Consider the following 18,774-nt stretch of genomic DNA (forward strand, 5'->3'; position numbering starts at 1 on the left):
AGCAGAACTACAAGGACAAGAGCAGAGATGGAGCACACAGCCCAGGCAGGGAAGAGATGCCATTGAGTCACACTGCACAGATCCTGGTGGTCACAAACTCCTATAAGTTGTTAGGCACCTGGGCACTGCACTTCCTGGCACTTGACATGTGCACCTAATGCAGGGATTTCTCCCGGTTATGCTGCCCTAGGTGCTGGACCTGAAAAAGTATCCTGTTACTGTGACCTGGTCACCTGAGCAATTGGCTGGTGAAAAAAAAATGGCCCACAAGTTTGCCATTTCTGCTCCACATCTTTAACCTACATCAGTTTTGCAGTGAATGCACTGCAGCACCCCAGGGGAGTAATTTGTGTAAACATTTTAAAAGGAACATTTTTTCTTTTAATGCTGACACACTGCTAAGGTGGCTACTTGATTACAAACTGTGAAAATGACTGCGTTAGGCTGCACTCACAAATCACAGTGTACTGACCAAATTGCCCTGTGCTTATCTGTGCCAGGTCTGCAGCATGACAATATTTCCTCTCTCTTTTAAATGTCAAAGTATGATTTGGGGGGCTGTTATTTAAACACACTGACCTGCACAATAACCAGAAGTACTTTATTTAAATCTGTCTTGAGCTGGGACTAGCCTTAAGCACTTATAATCTGTCACACTTTGACACCAAATGGGTTATTATAATGAGAGTAATTCAGGAGTGAGACCTGTGAATGCTTTCTCCCTGGAGAATTTACACATAAACATGTGCAAGCAGATACATATGCTCTTTTGTTATGGATTTTCCTTCTTGCTACATTATGGGTTTCCTTGGAGAAGTGAAACCATTTCTATTGCCAGCGGATATGGGAGAACTGAAGAAGGGAGAAGAGACCAGGATAAAATAAACCCCAACACTGGTTACTTTGCTCTGTCTGGAGGTTCATAGCACTCTTAGCAAAGGCCAAGACAAATGAAGCCTGAATATTGGCTTGAGCAGCTTTAAAATGGCATTGAAGGCAGTTCCCACGTGAATAAAACAAATTTAATATCACTATATCTAAAAACAAAGTATCATCTTCTTATTAGCTGCTACTGTAAGGATACTAACCTGGACTTACAGTCCTCCTCTGTTCAGTGGGGAAGTTCACAAATTGTGATAACAAAGTTTCAGAAAAACAACCACGAAAGCTGCTGGTGTGACAGGTATTAGGTCTGCCACAAGACTTTTTGCCATTTTTCAGGTTAGAAAGAAAGAGAAAATTTTCCACTTGCGCACGTCTACTTGTGTGAAAATGGAAGGTCAAAGTTCTGAAATACACTGACAAAGCGCTGGGAAACATAAATGAAAAAGCATCTGGATTTTTACTGAGGAGGGTGTGTGTGTGTACGTCTGCTGACAGGAGGTACAAAGAACTAACAAAAAACTGCTCCTCACGACAATCAGGTTAAAATGGGGAAATAATTTTAACACTGTAATTATGTGATAGTGCAAATCGCCTTGTAATCCAGTGCAGCTGGACTGAGTACGCTGCCTGATCCAAATATTATTGTGCAAGGTACTTTTAAAAAGAGTAACAGAAATAACCTTTCTAAATACATTATTTTCCTTCTGATTTACACAAATTCATGTGCCTTTAGCATCATCTCCATTGGTTAGATTTTACTAAAAACCAGTCAAAGAGGGGGAAGAAGTTTAAAAATTAGTTGTTCCTACCACACTGATTCAATGCTGAGGCACTCAGAAAAACAATCACAAAAACCTATGGTTTGTTTACAAGCTGTTGTCATCCCATTAACCATTTTTCCAGTGAAAACTTGCTAGTCATTTAAAGCCCAACAAAACAGGAATGTCACATGACATCCAACTCTGGAAGAGCAACATAAGAGGCACATGTACTTCACAAGTAATGATGCTAATAACAACACAACTACCCAACATCTGCACAGCTGAATGCATGCTGGGATCAGAGAACATCTCTCTACCCCATTTTACAGATAATAAAAACTGAGGAAGAGATCCAAAATTAATAATGGTCTAAAGTATGTCCAGAAGAATAATAAAGTAGTTGAACACAGTGAAGAAAACACAGCATAAGCCTGTTAAAAAATTATTTAAATTCATTTGATCCTAATGACAGAAGGGTATGTGACTGAAAAGCATTTAGTGGTAGTGAAATACTGTATGGTTTTGTTTGTAAGTTGCAGCCATTTGATTTTTTTAAAATAAAGTTCCCTTTGTGCTAATTAAAGTAGTTTTGGTCTGAATTTCATGGTGATCACAGTATTTGATCACTAGTCTTCAAACCTGCAGGCAACCCCTGAAATGCCTTTATTGCACAGCATTCTTACAAGTGCAGCAACACCTCCATATACGAATTTATTTGTGTAAAAACAAACTAAGCTCTTGGTACTCCATGTAACCTGTACTGGATAAATAAAATTATAATGCTGTGTGGGAAAAAACCACAGAACAACTGAAAAGTGGGCCAAGTCAAATGGCTTGGAAACCCATCAGAGCTCTGCTCTTGGTGATTTCTGTCAACCTTCCCCACACATGGATTTGTTCAGCAGCTCTAACAGCAACTGCTTTCACAACTGTCCCCCTCAGACATGATATCTGAGCACTGAGGAGATACATTTCTTAGCCCAAGTGGAGTGTGTGATGCACAAAAGAGGGCTGCTTTAAACTGTCTAGCAACCAGGAGCATGCATGAACTGGGTTTATAGGGAAAAAAAGAAATTTGCCCTCTATGGCATGATGCTGTCAATCTGAACCAGAATGTCAAGAAGGGTGATTTAGTCTGGTGTGACTTGATATCAAAATGGGAATGACTCATATGACTCTCACTATGCACCTTCTATTTTTGTGCACGTTTATAAATAGCTGTATTAAAAAGTTGGAAGGCCCTATGAACTCTCTCCCAGAAAGATTACTTGAAAGTGGTAAGAGTCTGTTCCCAGCACACGAACAGCCAGAAGGTCACCAAAGCATGGTGCTAAAAAAGCTACAGGAAACTAAGGACACACTTTGTGTTTCACTAACTCAGTTTCCTCTGGTGCGACACTGTCTTGGGACAGGTTTGACCCCTGAGCTCCCTTATCTTTCACCTGGGGATGCTCTGTCCCACTACCTTCTTACTACATTCAGTCACATCCTCATGCTGCTTTTGAGCACCTTGGAATGCACTGTGCTAGCAACCAACCGAAAATCTAATAAAAACCTGATCATTTCATGCCAGCTCTTCAATGTATTTTTTCATAGTAAAATGTCATCTGGTTGACAGCAGCACGCTGAATGCAACTGTGCATGTGCATCAGCATGGTGAGGAAGTTCTCCAGAGGGATTTTCTGGCAGACATGTTTTCACTCACCTATCTTTGCCCAATGGCCTGGAGCAGCTATATGTTTATTGATATTATTACCAGCACTGTTACCATCAGTCTCGGCTCTTTGGCACACTGGACAAGAGCAATGTAGTGCACATGTAAGCATACTTTCAGCTGCCTCTTTTCTTCATCTTTGTTTCAGATGTCTGAAACCTACTGTAGCCACTGCAACAGGTATTTAATGTGTTAGTAAGACTGCCAGCCATCATTAGCAAAATCTCATGCTGTTAGGTTATTATGTAATAAGATTCTTACAAGGCTACTTATATGTCCAGCTAGAATTGGTGCTCCCATCTGAACTCATCAACAAACAGAAGGGATCTTCCCACTCCTATTTCTCCAAGCAGTATTGTTAAAAAAAATTGTTTACTTTTCTCTCAAATTTCACCCTTGTAAAAGAACCTAAAACCTTAAACCCCCTTTAAAACCTGAAACCCTCCTATCATTTTTTATATCTCTCCCTTTCTGTCACAAAAATCTTAGGCTGTTCAATCACAGCCCTGTACTTGCACAGTGTAATGTGCCAAATCACACAGCGCAGTCACAGAATTAGCTTTCCTCATGAGTCCCATTAAACAGATGGCTATTCTCCTATTTTGTTTTGGCTTTTTTTTTTTTTCCTAACCACTTCTGTGATTTAAACTAGTAGATCTTCTGACAGACTGTGAAAACTGTCTCCTCATCTGAAATAGTTTTTGTTGCCCAAGAAAGAGTACTCAATCTAAGGTCCTTCCTTATTCTTTAACTTCATACAATATCAATTAATAAAGTACTGCATTCTTAATGTCCTAAAGATAAAATTTTAAGGTACAGAATTTCTGTGTAACATCCAACCCTGAGGCAGAATGTTAATAAAGTCCTACACTGCAATTTTGTTTCAAAATAATTCGTCTTTCTACAGAGGGCAATGAATCTCCTAAACAACCAAATCAAGCCAAAAATAATCTTGACACAATAATAATCGAATTAGAAGTGTCTCTGAGGTAAGTGAAAATTCTCATTCATGACTAAAAATCATGCTTCCTTCCCAACACGCTCCTGCTTTCACAATTCAAGAATGGTTATTCTCTGAAGGAGGAAAAGAGTATGACTCTGGAGGTCTGTGGTTAATCTCTAATGGCATGAGCAGCATACAGCAGTCGACTTGATTGATGAGTCTAAAGAAGAAAAAAATGCCTCCCCAAATCACTGATTCCCTGCAAGAGCTCTGCAGCATGGTGACAACCAGGGCTCCAAAATGATGGATTTACCTTTTAGTAAAACAAAATTCCAGATAAAAATGTATTTCTCTTAGTCTCCCACAAGAAATGGCTTTGGTTAGCTCAGCATGTAAAGTTTCGTCCAATCCTTACATGATTTTATCAGCAATTTTGAGCTGATCCATAAAATGCATCTCCATTTAAATAAAATAATCACAGAAGATTTCTAGCTTTCTCCTTACAATAATAAATACATATAAGCTGAGCTGAACTTCCTCCCTCCTAATACATTATAGAAAAAACCCCATACATGATTCTGCTTTGAAAAGCAAAACATGAGGAAAAAAAAAACAAAATAAAATAATCAGCTTGATAAAAATGAATATTTCTCATGAAGAGGAAAGAAGCACAGGTTCTTTAGAAGAGAAATATGTCAATACTGGTTAATAGCTTCCTTAGAAATTACAGTTACAGTAAGCATTAGTATTTGGACTTTTAACCCCTCAAATCACACAGAATGCCAGCGTGGGGAGAAGATATTCCAGCTATTACTGAATCTCCTCCAGCCCCAGGTGGAGCCAGCATGGGAGTAATTGGGGTTCACAGAGACAATACAGCCATTTAGGCCAAGAAGCAAAACCACTTCACCTCACTGAAAGTACACACAGACTTTGTTTTGGAAGCCAAATTGAGTTCCATGGACTGAAAGTACCACCAGGATATTAGAACAGCACTAATCAAAAGCAAAGTGGGGCTCATTACAGGGTGACCCATCAAGATCTTTAAAGGAAATGTGTGATTGTTTGGATGAGCAGAGCAGAGGGGAAATGACCAGGCTGCTTGAGCCTGGAGAACTGTGAATGGCCTGAATTTGAACAGGAGCAACTCCTTCCCTGTGACTGAATGTTAAATAAAAGACCCGGCAGAAAGAGCCTTTCTTGCCAGGGGCTTATTTCAAAGGCAACAGATAACGCAGGCACTGGCTCCAATTATGGCTACCAGTCCTATCTTAGCCTAGTTTACTTTGGGGATTTCACAGCTGGCAGCCTTTCATCTAGAAGTAGCCTGGTTTGAATAAGCAAAGAAACTTGAATGAGTACTTAACCTTCCTGCACTCCACCGAACTTCCCAACAGAGAAGAACAGCACCTCCAAGCTTAAGGGGAAAAGTGAAAACAATGGAAAATATACACTCTCTTCAGGGATTAAAGACGGTAAGTTTTACTGGAGCTGCTTCAAGACTTTCTGCTACAAAACTGCAGCTTTCAAAATCACAATTAGAATTTTAAATCCAAGTTTCAAGATCAAAAGGGCCAGACTGGAAAATACTGCACAAAACTGACAGGCACTAGGACGTAAAACACCTAAAACAGTTCTGGGTTTTATTTATATTATTATTCTTTTTAAAAAATTTATTCCCCATTTCCGCCTCCTTCTTTTTCCTTTTGACATTTTAATGCACTATGTCCATTACTATATTTCCTCACCAGTACCTTCTAGTCCATCAGCAGTGCTGCATTACCCTGCTGTTGGAGAAAATAATATGGAAAAAGTGCTTTGCTGGCACCAGCAACATGGATTATGAATTATGCATACATAGCAGGAGAGAAATGCTTGATGGAAGGTTAGTGTGCCTGTATGTGTGCAAGTGTGCGTGTGCGTGTATACATACACAGACTAAGAAGAAGACCTCTAGAATGCACTTTTATAACCAATTTAAGCTAATTGTGTTTCTCTGTACAAGAGAAATTCTCTAATATCAGTGCAGTTTTGTTTGATCACTTTTATGACTGACTAAAAATGCACTAAATTCTTCTCACCGCACTACAATAAGGCTGTGGTATCCAGTCAGTTGCTAAGCAATTTAGAACCAGAACCACATTCTAGAATGCCTAGAAGTATGCCAAAGCAATGCAACTTCACACATTATTGTAGACACTGAACACCACTTCTCAGGTGGCATGGGGATCAGCAGAAGATAATGTAAATATCCACCTCAATTTAGCAACCCAATGGCCAGGATTTAAAATGATCAGAGGCTGCAAATAGCAAAGCAGTTCCCAATTCCTCAGTTTAATAAACTACTATGTCTGAATTGCCTCCTTTAAAATCAATGGCACTGAATTCTAAATTCACTCAATCTATAAAAAAAATTGCTTTAATTTACAAAATTGCAACATGCAATCCTGAGAATCATATTAAGGTACATTGAGGTCAAAGGGGCTGCCTTCAAAAACAGGATTGCTCCTCATGTAGACACATCAAAACTAATTTTGTTGTAATTAGTTCAGGTATTGATAACTGTATTGCACCAGAAAAAGGGTCATTTTATCATCAGCTGGATGCACATTTTACAGCCAGCTAGCACTGAATTATATTTTCTAAGGCCACACTACTAACAGCATGCAAGCCAGGTATTCTACAACTATGTTTTTACCTTTCCATATACTACAGTCACACTCTCAACTGCTAAGAAGACACGCTCAGAATGACACTTACTGAGAGATGCTGAAAGTGATGGTGATAAGCATCTAGCTCTAAAGATGTCTGCTGACTTCAGGTGCCAACCTGATAATCAATTTTAAACAGAGAACTTGCTGTAAGAAGCAGAAGCTCACAGACAGTCCTGCAAAGGTTCAAGCTGAGCATTTACAAACTGAAAAGCTCAACATTGGCTGGTACTAGAAGACACTGGCTAAATTTGCTGCCTTTCACATCAACAGGGAAAACAGTAACTCATTTGCTTAAAACATTTTTTTTTAGTGAAGGCTTATTGTGATGCAGTGTTGTATACACATGAACATTTATCACTATAAATATATGTGCTGTTCCAAGAATCATAGTGTGATAAAACATCTTTTGGAGCCACCTGGTCCTTTAAGGGCTCCTCTGGGTTCTTGTCTCCAGCAGCAGAACCAGCCCTTGGGGTTTCAGTCAATGCCAACCTAAGTTATGAAGGGTCTTTTCTTCCATGGATATATTAGGTCTTCAACATACAGCGCTCACCAGTCAATGGTTTTGCTGAGACCAAGACAAGAGAAGTATGAAAAGGAAAACACTGTTTTGTAGTTCCTTCACAGCCTCCTCCTGAAAATATACTGAATTACTACACAGAGTACTAGAGATTTATTTAACGTTGCCTACTGTGAACTTTTACTCAGAGCAAGCTTGAACATCCTGGGTTGCCTGAAACAATGAAGAGATTCAATGAAGAGGTCTTAAAAATACCCTTCTTTTCTCCAGCCTGTTATCATGGTAGTTATCATTTGGGAAACCCTAGCCTGCGTGCACAAGACAGACTACCATATTGTAAGATTTTAGGCTACAGGGGAAGGTATTATGTAGCTGTAGAAATTAATCTAAGCTTAACATAAAGCACATCTCAAGATGAGGTCAAGGACTAATTCAAATGGTGTAAATCTAGTATTTTCCACAGCCACCACTTTCATTTTATATGATTTCAATCTTTTCTAATAAAACAGTGGTGATCTGCTCTGAGGATGATACCTAGGTATAACTGGTTGACACTCGGATCTGATCATCCCGCCCTGGTTAATGAACATTGATTTTGTGCCCCAGTGGAAGAGTTTTTTTTCTGATGCATGCCACTGAAATTCATTTTATACTGCTGTTTAGTGTGGCTTGACAAGGCAGAGGCAAACCAGCGTTCTATGTCTAAATGAGACTCCTGAGCTGGCAGAGGACAGATCCTGTGGATTAACAGCTGAAGATAAATTTCTCTCCCCCATTGATACTTGGCTACTGAGTCAACAAGTTGACCTTGAAGTGGATCACAACCAACTCGAACAGAAATACTACTGTGTAACCATGACTATGACACAACCATTTAATTTTATTCTTAACTGTACACAGACGAGGGTGTTTTATAGTAATAAAAATCCAACACTTTTTGAGCTCCACAGCTGAATCTTATGAACTCAACACAATTGAAGAAATAGGCTGGGCACTGTTCATGAATGTTGGCATATAGGAATGGATATCTTCCCAGTTAGGCAAAGTAGTATAGTGGGACTGCTCTCCCATTTCACTAAGTTTTGTTTTTTGAACCAGATAACCAGTAGACTTGTGTTCTAATTTTTTGTTTTTCTTTCTGCTTTTTCTGTGCACATATATGAACGATGTTATTAAGGAAGAAACCAAACTCGCAGCTACAGAAAACTGGTAAATAAACTTCCTAATTGCTGTGACAGCAGTAATAATTTGTGTATTAAAGATTTCATACAGAGGCAACAACTGAAATAACAGGATGGCAGGGAAGTCCATAAAGGTTAAATCTCAGGTGAAGATGGACTTGTTTGTGAGGGAGCAACGGGCTAGGAGCCAACATAGATACTTTCTCCCAGTTCTGTAATTTGTAATGTGGTTACAGAAATCAGTGTGGAGGACTCAGGTGAGAAAACAGTAGCTGCACTTCTGGCAAATATTTTGCAAGGGACACTTAGTGCTCCTAAAAATTCTTCTAGAGACTGATTTTTCAAACACATGCACACTCAACTATAGTGTACTAAAATGCCCTTGAAAATCCCATTAAGAAACCCTGTAATCACTCCTGCAGTACATCATCTTTCAGAAAAGGATCATACTTTAAGGATTGCAGTTCTCTGCCTAGGCAGCAGTGACAATACCACCGAGTCCAGAAAACGTGGCTGCACACACTGCTGCAGACAAGAACACCAACAAGGAAGAGAGAAAGATGATGCCTGGTTGAGGGAAGGAGACATCTCATTCCTTCTCAGTGACGAGGTTCTTAATTTCTCTTTCAGGCACAAGGAAATGGAGCTGTGCCAAAAGCCATGCAGGTGTGTGAGTGAGTGACATGCAGATTTTCATTGTACTGTCACAGTGGCATAAGTAAAAAGAAAACAAAAAGCACTAAAATCCCCTCTACTACTACAAAATATGCAAGTGTTGCTATATCTTTCATGTGATTGTTATATTCCTCCAGCAGCCAGATGGGATGTTCACAGACATTTTTAAAAAATGCCAAGGCTCCACAGCAAATCCAGTTTACACTGCTACCTACCCATACTGGTCAGGCTGGTACAAACTGAGGGAGCCTGAGTGTTGCCATAGTTCAGGTGCTGTGAAGAAAACATGGGGTGTCTGCCAGCCCCAGACTGGCTGGGATAAGCAGGTGACTTAAAATGCGGTGGTCTGAAGCAGAATGAAAGAACAGCCTCTATGGATTTGATCTGTATCACAAATCCGAGTCATTGTCAAATACAGTCCTTCCATGTGAGTCTCGAGGACTTGCAGGAATTGCCAAAGGCCATTATGCTTTCTCCCCTACAGCTGACTTGAGAACAAAGAGGAAAACTGTGTGCTTGCAACCCCCGGCATGAGAGCAGTGCGACAAGTTCCTCCCAATTTGCAGTTTATAAATAATCCTTTTGCCAGTATTTGTGATAGAGATTCAGTGACTGCTCAGTTCTTTCATAGGTGCTGGATCACTGGAATGGGCAGTATGTGATAGGAATGCTCCGAAATGATGCAGTTTTGTCCAGTCAAAGCTAGAAAGAAAAAGCAGATCTACAAAACTGACTTGGAGGGAAGATGAGAGATACAAGTGGTAATCATTTAACCCAGTTTTTGACCAAACACCACACACTATGCCCAACGTGTAAGTTGAATCACAACCAAATGCCTTCCACTTAACATCAAGTTTTTTCTTTTTGTCAAGACCAACAAACGTGAGCTTTTCCTTTCATTCTATGATTACAGAGAAATCCTGTTCCTGCAGCTGCAGTGATGGCCTATTTATTCCTTTGTGCCTGACCTATCAGCTTATAGCCTAAACCAGACAGACAGAAGCAGACTTCCATAAATCCTACTAGACAGGTCTGTTAAAACAACCAACAGAAGAAAGGGACTGCTGGTTCACAGATACCTGCTGGAGTATGGTCTGTTTTAAGGGAGCCTGTTTCTATTTTACTGAGCAAGAACATGAAGTACTAAATTAACTGTTACTGTTTTCAAAGTTCGCTGCTGCTTATTAGCAGCCACCTGCCTTTCAAGCTCTCAAAACAAGAAAGTAACAAATACAGGGACACACTGGCTTCCTATTTCTTGTTTAACATTGCCTCTTGGAATATGAGCAATTCTAGTGTCCACAAACACTGGTCTTGAATGATAAATATCTGGATGAATGTATGTGCATCTGTGTACGCATATGCATAAGTGCAGTGAGCAATACATACTCATATGAACACATTCACCAGAAGAGTACAACTGGATTTTTGTAATTCTCAAACATTATGGACCTTCTTGCAACAGAAAAACAATAAATATGTCAGGAGTTATTTGAGTACAAGGAAATGTGCATGTTACTTAATCTGAAAAATTTCACAAAAAGAAATAAAATTAATTGCAAATATTCAGGCATTTTAAAAATGACATGGGCATCAAAGTGCCTTTTACCAAAACCAATATGCAAATGGCAACATGTAGGTTCTCTATTATGGATGCACAAGTGCAGGTACCAACTCCAGATAACTAGAGATTGTTTTCTTCTGCCTCTCCCCTCCAGCTGCTCTGTTCAGCCTCCCCTCCTCTCCCCCTCTGCATGCCTGCTTAGGAGCAAGAACATCCTGCAGAAGAGAACTGCCATCAGCACTGCTGCTCTAAATGCAAGATGCAAGAGTTGATGGGCAGCTTCATAGGCTTCCTTACTCTCTGGCAGGGTAAGCTGCTGAGGACATGTTGGTCCTCTCTTTACCAGAGATTAAAAAGGTATAAAAACTCAAAGAAGTTTAAAGTTGCAGAGGGCTTGTTGAATGTCACTACAATCCTGTGGATTTTCTTAAAGCTATAATGCCAAGAGCCAAACTAGAAGTGGCCATCATTATCAGTGTCACAACTGCTTTTTGAGAGGAAAATTCAAACAGGCAACAGAATGCTTTCTCTTTAAGAAAAGAAGATGATTAAGAAAAAGTATTCTTCGGACACACCATCTCCTCCCAGATATAAGAGCACAGCTAGAACATGTAAAAATGCATATTCACACACCTGTACAGTGCTGTTACTTCAGAAATGACAAAGAAAACATTCCTACTTATTTAAACTCCTTTCATCTGAATGCATACCTGCTCTGAGCAGAGTTTGCAGCAGCCTGCATCACTGCAGCAGCTGCCTCCTGTGCCTTACGGTTCACAGTTGGCATGGGTGGGCCCATCCCAGGGCCTCCCTGCTGAGACATGCCAGGAGAATTGGGGGTCATACTGCTCATGTTTCCAGGAAATGGTCTGCTCTGCATCCCAGCTGATGGCATCCGTCCCAGGGGCATGGTACCACAAGGCTGGCTTGGCCCCTGTCCATGCATCTGGCTGTTGGCATTTATACCCATGCCGGGTCCTGGGCCACTGTAACTTGTGTTGGGCACACCGCTGTACGTCGGTGGTCTGGAGTAGTTTCCTGAACAAAATGATAAAAAAGCACAGAGAAAAACATTACACCTTTTGAGCATATACTTCTGTTTAGGAAGTTAGCAGCTGCTTAGCAGAACTTACACATGTAAACTAAAGTGACCCACACTGGCTGTAAAGTCAGGACAATGCTTTTACACATGAGGAATAATGTGGAACAAACTGCCCAAGGAGGTTATGCAGGATCCCTGCATGGAGGTTTTCAAAACCCAGTTGGATAAAGCCAAGAGTAACCTGCTCTGATCCTTTATCTGACCCTGATTTGAATACAAGGCCAGCCAAGAACAGGTCTTGAGCACGATTCCAACCTGAATTATCCTGTGAACCTGGTTTCCATGTACCCTCAAACATTTCGTGTCTAATGTACGTAAAGAGGCAACAGGAAATACAGAAAAGCACAGCGTCCAGAGGGTTAACAGCACAGCACAATGTACACAACTGCCTTATGCAGTAGAGAGAGATGTGGCATGTAAGAAGCCCATTATATAAGCTCAAGGGAGAATCTTGTTTTTGTAATTTCATGTTCTCATTCCTTTCTGCAGTTTCAGTAACAGGTGTCTTGCTCCTAACTGTTTTTCCCATTTAAGACAGAGATGATTTGGTGTGGACTGGTAAGGATGACTGCTGGGGTCCAAGAAAGATTCCTGCTCTCTCCTGCCCCACCCTGCTTTCTTAATAATTTCAGTTTGGCTATGTCAGCATAAAGGGTGGTAGCTTACAGTGCAACTCCTCTGAGAAAACTAGTCTTACACAAGTAAGCAGCAACAGTACAAAGATGCTCATATAAGCAGGTGTTTTATGAAGGACAGCATGAAAACCTGGCTGAACCCAATCTGTGTTGTCACTGGAGTAAAGTGTTCTGCTTGCAGCAGCTTAACTCATTGAGTGCTGATTTTCCTGTCACATTGAAATCTTAAGAAAAATCGAGTATACAGCATGCAGCGTTACAGAAACAAACCCAGGCAGCATGAGGAAAAAAAAAAAAAAAAGCTAAAGATATGATAGAAAACTATTTTAGGAAACGTATCACATTGCACTACTTCAGTCATCAGTTTTGACTTGTCTTCATTTCCATCTCATCCAGATTAGTGGAAACATGACCCATTCCCTCCCTGTGGGATGCCACAAAGCAGAGTTTCCTGACTACTCTCAGATATTCCCACGCTTATTCGAAGGCAGAAGCCCTTGGACCCTTCCTCTGATTGTGCAGATCAGCCTTGCCTCTCCTCAGACCTCAGCTACTAGGCAGAGAAGTTGGTGGCATCCAACTCCTGTTTGTATTTAAAATAATCATATTAATCCATCATTTGAATGCACACATAATTCATACATATGCTCCTGCTGCTGTGCTTTCGCTAATCTTCTCCTCTCCACCCTGTAACTGACTCACTCTACTACAAGATCTCCTTGGCGAGAACGTGTGAGACCTACGCTTCCCAAGGAAATGAAGCAACCATTCTCTTTTACTTTAAAATCCACGTTTCTGCCTGGGGGTCCTCACTGAAGGATCCCCAATATGTGGTTCAGCAGAGATGAAAGGCTCCAGATTCAGCTTTATGCTGGCTTAAGGCTGCCCTGTCACTTCTCCTCCTCCTTTAGGCTTGGCTGCTGGCAGCTGACATTCTCTGTTCAATGAGCCATCGCCCCCAGCCAGAGTTTTGGTTGCTGAGACCTGCTCAAGTAGTCTGATCCAGCATAAGTGACTACAGACTGAAGGACTGACGAGTTTCACATTGATCTTCTATGTGTTACAGACAACAGGGCACAACTTGGATGTTGCTCTGGGTTTCCAGCTGCTTTGTGCAAAAAAATGCAATACAGCAGGATGGTGTAATGTGCACTCAAAAATTATGCACAGCAGTTAGCACATCTTATGTACATGCCATTAGTAACACTACTTCCCAAAGTGAAGCAAATTCTCTCCCTAGACTAGCAGACCTGATATCCATGATCACTGGGAACTACTGTCAGTCCAATTTACATAAAGCCAATTTGTTTTGTCATTTAGGGTCTATGAAGTTCATTCAACAGCATGCGTGGAGGAGCAAACACCAATGCTAAAACACTACTGCTGTTTTGATGCTATTTTGAATTGGAACAAAAAATGCAATCTTTTGTGCTTTGGCTTTTCCAGCATACACACAACACAGAAAGAACAGCAGAATCTTCTCTATAAAAATATGTGGCTCAGTTAAAATAGCTCCTAATCATTCATCTTCAGTGATACAAGTCGCACAGGGAAGTCATATTTTTATTTTTTTTAGTATGGAAAACATGTTTCAATTTTTTTTCCATGTTTTTTTTTCCCTAAGCATTTCCTCAATACCTCAAGTACTAGCTATTCTTATAACCTTTCCCAGACCACCAAAAAAAAAAAAAAAAAGAAAGGCAAAATAAAAGCCAAACAAAATACAAGAGGAATTGCCAGGAATGAGGAGTGCAATCTTATTTCCATGTTTCTCTAATAGATTAGTAATTTGTTGGCAGTGGCTTTGACAGAAAACAGATGGATGCAGCATTAAACACAATGAATGCAGCAGATGCTAGGCCAGCCCACATCAGCTGGACGTGTCAGGCAGCCAAGTTCAAGAGCCCACACTTTTCAAGTGGGTACAAGCCTGGCAACAGCGGCTGCACAGTACTACTGAACAACTCCTCCCCTCCATATCTGAGGGATTTTTGATTCCAACTCCCCCTTTGCAGAGTAGAATTGTTCCCAGAGAAACGACACCTCTAAATGCATTGTTTTTTAACCACGCTGTAACAGGAATCAGGAGGAAAAAAAAAGTGTAATGAAGATAAAGTATAAAAAAGCTGACTAACAACCTGCCAAAGACAGATGTTCATACTTACTGCTGAAACTCTGGTCCACTTTGTTCAGGTTTGCTGAACAAAGTGCTCTGAGATCTTGCCATTTCTAGGCAAACTGAATGAGGGAAATTTGAGAACTACCTGTTAGCTTTGCTCTCTGCTTTAGAGACATAGATCAGATTCACCATATTAAAAACAGCATCTTATAATAGTTCTAGAATTTTTTACATGTGCACTTAACCATCAAGCCATTCTTCTACAGACTATTTAAATGTGTTGTTCTGAATTTCTCTGAACTATTTTACCTAGGGGACTTCAGTAAGATAGAGCTGATATTTAAGTCTTGGCTCTACAGACTCTTGCATACATGGGTCTGGATTCAGAGGTCCAGACTCTTAAGATATGCAGGGCATCTCATCCTTAAGATGCTACCATTTTAATTAAAATCTAGGATTAAAATCAGTGGGAACTAGACAGCAAAATCCTTTTGTGAAACGAGTCCAACATTAAAAGCACAAATACTCAGTTCATACTACTTTATCACAAGCAAGAGGGGGTTTAACTTACAGTGAAACTCTGGGGTTGTGGTTCAAACAAATTCAGTAGTAATTTCTCTCTTTGTTATACCCCAACAGAACAGCTTTACTGCTGAATTGAGTAGGAAAAGTTAGGAAGACAGGATGCATTTCTGAGACATTTTACTGATTCACAGGAAGCTTTTCTCTGCCCCAGTCTTAAAAGATCCAACTGACTACAGCATCTGACTGCTCTCCAGAGGGCATTTAAGGGACATTTTGCTGTGGCAGCAGTCTGATGCTCGGGTCATAGACCAGAGCTTCATTAGCCCCTGAGCTAGATGTTGTCCAAATACAAACCAAAGAGATTCTTTCAGTAACAACTTCCATGCTTGCTCTGTTTCTGTTTTTTTAAAATTTTCGGGGACTGCAAAATGCCGAGATTTTTAATAAAAAATTAAAATTAATCTTCTGTACTGCACGCTCCTGTGTTGTATCTCAGACACACAGAAGTGTGGAGCCAAAACCATTTATTATTTTTGTAGGAAATGGTTTCATAGAATTGGACTAGGACCCAGTACAGAACTGCTTCCTGGGAAAATATATTCTGCTCTTATTATAGTTCTAAGTGTCATGTAAACACGTGAAAATCAAATAAATCAACCACAGGCATGAAATGGATCATTCTGCTCTCATGAACTGGGGGCTAATACTTCCAGTCCAAACTTAATGGTGTAGTCTTTATTATGGTGAGCAATTCCATTGCACAGAGGAACTAGCCTTGAGCAATTGTTTTCAGACAGCACACAGTGAAATCCAGTATTCAAAGTTGGATCAAAAGCTTAGTGTCCAGAATGCTTTGATGCATATATGAAAATACAAGTAGTCATGTCAAACCCAGCTTAAGCTTAACAATATTCTGGAAGAAGGCCCATGTGAACAAAACATGGAAAACAAATCAGGTCCATGAGAATTACTTTAGTTTAATAATTCAAGAACTTGGTTTCAACCCAGGTAATTTTTAATGTATTTTCTATTTTGGTAGAAAAAGGCAAATGGGATAGCATTATCATATATTCATCATTGCTGACATATGATTATGCTTTGTAATAGGGTATGTTAAGAGTTGCAATTATGGATTAATTGCATTTAAAATGAAAAAGTGCTATTAAAACCTTAAGTCCAGGTAAACACATAACATGGAAATATCACTGTCTTCATCCCTGGATTTTATTAATGGTTAGATCAATCTGGTGAAAATGTAGTATTCTTCTGGTCTAACTGTTGCCTACACAGCTGACAGTCTGCAAGGCCCTAATTTTATGATGACCAATGCATAGAATCACTGGTACTTTCCACACACTGGCAGAAGAACATGGTTTTTATCCATCACACAATTCACCAAACCCTTTTGAAATGGCCTGCTAATGACAATGATGCTCATTTTCTTCCTGTCCCTCAAGTTCACTTTTTAATAGCAGTTTCTTCCTGACCATGACCCATAAAATCATTACATAGGCACTTTCATCTACAGAGAGAGGAAAAGAACTGCTGAACTCAAGCAAAAAAAGAAAGTAGTATTTGGCGTGTTACTTAAATGCATTGATTTAGTACAAAAACCTTTCCATTCAATCAGTGTGGATGGTTAATGTTTTACTGCACTTGACACCCACTATTCCCATGGTTCGGAATCTCAGCAGCAGCAGTACAGCTGGAAGTCAGGATAGCACATCATAAATCCACTGGATTTTTTACCAGTTAAGCTAGTTGCTCACTGTGCAGATAAAAATAAGCACTTGGACAGCATTTTATGGCCACAAAATGCTTTCCAAATAAAAGGAGAGCACCAGTCAACTGGAGTTAGGTAATTAATCTTCACACATGGCTATAAGGCATTGCTAGCCCCATTTTATAGTCAAAGAAAGCAAAGCAAAGAAATGAATCTACTTGCCTAAGCTGAAAGATGATGTAAAATGCAGAGCCAAAATTAGAAACTGGGAAATCTTGGCTTGTAGCCCTGTGCTCAGAACACTAAATCAAATGCTACCCAGAGAGGAAACAGAAAGGAACATTGCATAGGGCAGCAAGGCTCCTTGCAAACAAACATCAGAACTAGTTCTCAGAAACTTGGGAGACTAAAACAACCATCTTTGCTAGCATGGGAGAGTCACTGAACCCTACAGAAATTCCCATTGCTGGCTCAAGTCCTTTCTGAGGCTTTTAATTAAGAAAGCAACAGTAGGAAGTGCTGAAATAGAAAAGCTTCTTTATGTACCTCTAAAGAAAATATTGACCCTTATATATACCGTGGCTTGACTTCAACTTCATTAAACCCCAAACAGATGCATACTTTATAAAGGTTACCCCTTAAAGGCAAAACAATAGACAAGTTCAAGGTTGTCCAGGGGCAGAAATTGTGTATTCTACTTTTGTTATACTCCCCCACCAATTCTGTCAAACAAGCAAAATAAAAGGAACTGTCTCTCTCAGTCTGAAGGGTTAGTTAAGATTCACAAACCATATGCATTAGAGCTCAATATTCTATTTCCACAGTAGCCACTGTATTATTATGCTTGTTAGAAGATTTTACCCTCAAAGTCACCACGCAATTTCAGGTTGGCCTTGGGATTTCATCCAAGAAAAGAAGTCCTATTTTGGGATCGGTGTTGTGACCCTTATTCCATGCTTGCTCAAAGGCAGCCTCATCACAGAGATGACATACTTGGGCTCCTAAACAATAGATCTGGCAATGCCACAGATTCATAATTTCCTTGCCTAATTTAAGGTCACTATTTTTATATAGAGAAAGGTGCTAATAACAGAAACAGCTTAGCTTCTTCCACAAGGTGCAGCTGCACCTTTGGATACAGATTTATTTGTTTAGGATCTTTTTTTATTTTTACAGAGACTGTTGTGTGTGTGTTTTGGTTGTTTTTAACATACCTACTCACATACACTACATACATATATTACAAAAAATATATATAGATTATTGTATCTGTTACCAGCAAGCACTTTACCTTGTGGCCCATACTGGCTCATTTGAGGCCCATAAGTACCACTTGAATTACTCTGCTGAAAGCTACCAATTCCAGGATGCACTTGACCTCCAGGTGAAGGGTGTGGTGACATGGAAGATCCAGTTTGTTGAGGTCCATACTGGGACATTTGGGGGTTCCTCTGTATGCCTGCCATAAAACCTATAGGGAGAAAAGCACCAAAGCAAAAATTAATATTCAGGCAATTGTTCTTTATTTTTAAAAAACCTTTGGTATTATGATAAATTAACCCTCCTTAGTTATCTCAGACTAAGAAAACCCAGAAAACTGCTGCTGTTCATACAAACAAAACCAAATACATCTCCAAGTCAACAATGATGTCTCAACCACCAAAACCTGTACATAAGGTTTGAAAACCTTTACTTGTAAATGAAGACTGGGCA

The 18,774-nt window shown here is 39.9% G+C and overlaps 1 protein-coding gene across 4 annotated transcripts in view; it reads right to left on the reverse strand.

Annotated features, from left to right (window-relative positions):
* The window catches only part of ARID1B (AT-rich interaction domain 1B), a 328,666-nt gene that overhangs the window by 48,362 nt on the left and 261,530 nt on the right, over positions 1–18,774 (reverse strand). For all 4 annotated transcript variants that reach the window (XM_033054063.2, XM_033054062.2, XM_033054065.2 and 1 more), the window contains 2 exons: positions 18,353–18,532; positions 11,668–11,995 (listed from right to left, as the gene is read on the reverse strand). In XM_033054063.2, coding sequence (XP_032909954.1) covers positions 11,668–11,995; positions 18,353–18,532 — 508 coding nt within the window. The remainder of the gene's footprint in view (positions 1–11,667; positions 11,996–18,352; positions 18,533–18,774) is intronic.

This window comes from Catharus ustulatus, chromosome 3 (genome assembly GCF_009819885.2).
Source record: "Catharus ustulatus isolate bCatUst1 chromosome 3, bCatUst1.pri.v2, whole genome shotgun sequence".
NCBI classification, from domain to species: Eukaryota; Metazoa; Chordata; class Aves; order Passeriformes; family Turdidae; genus Catharus; species Catharus ustulatus.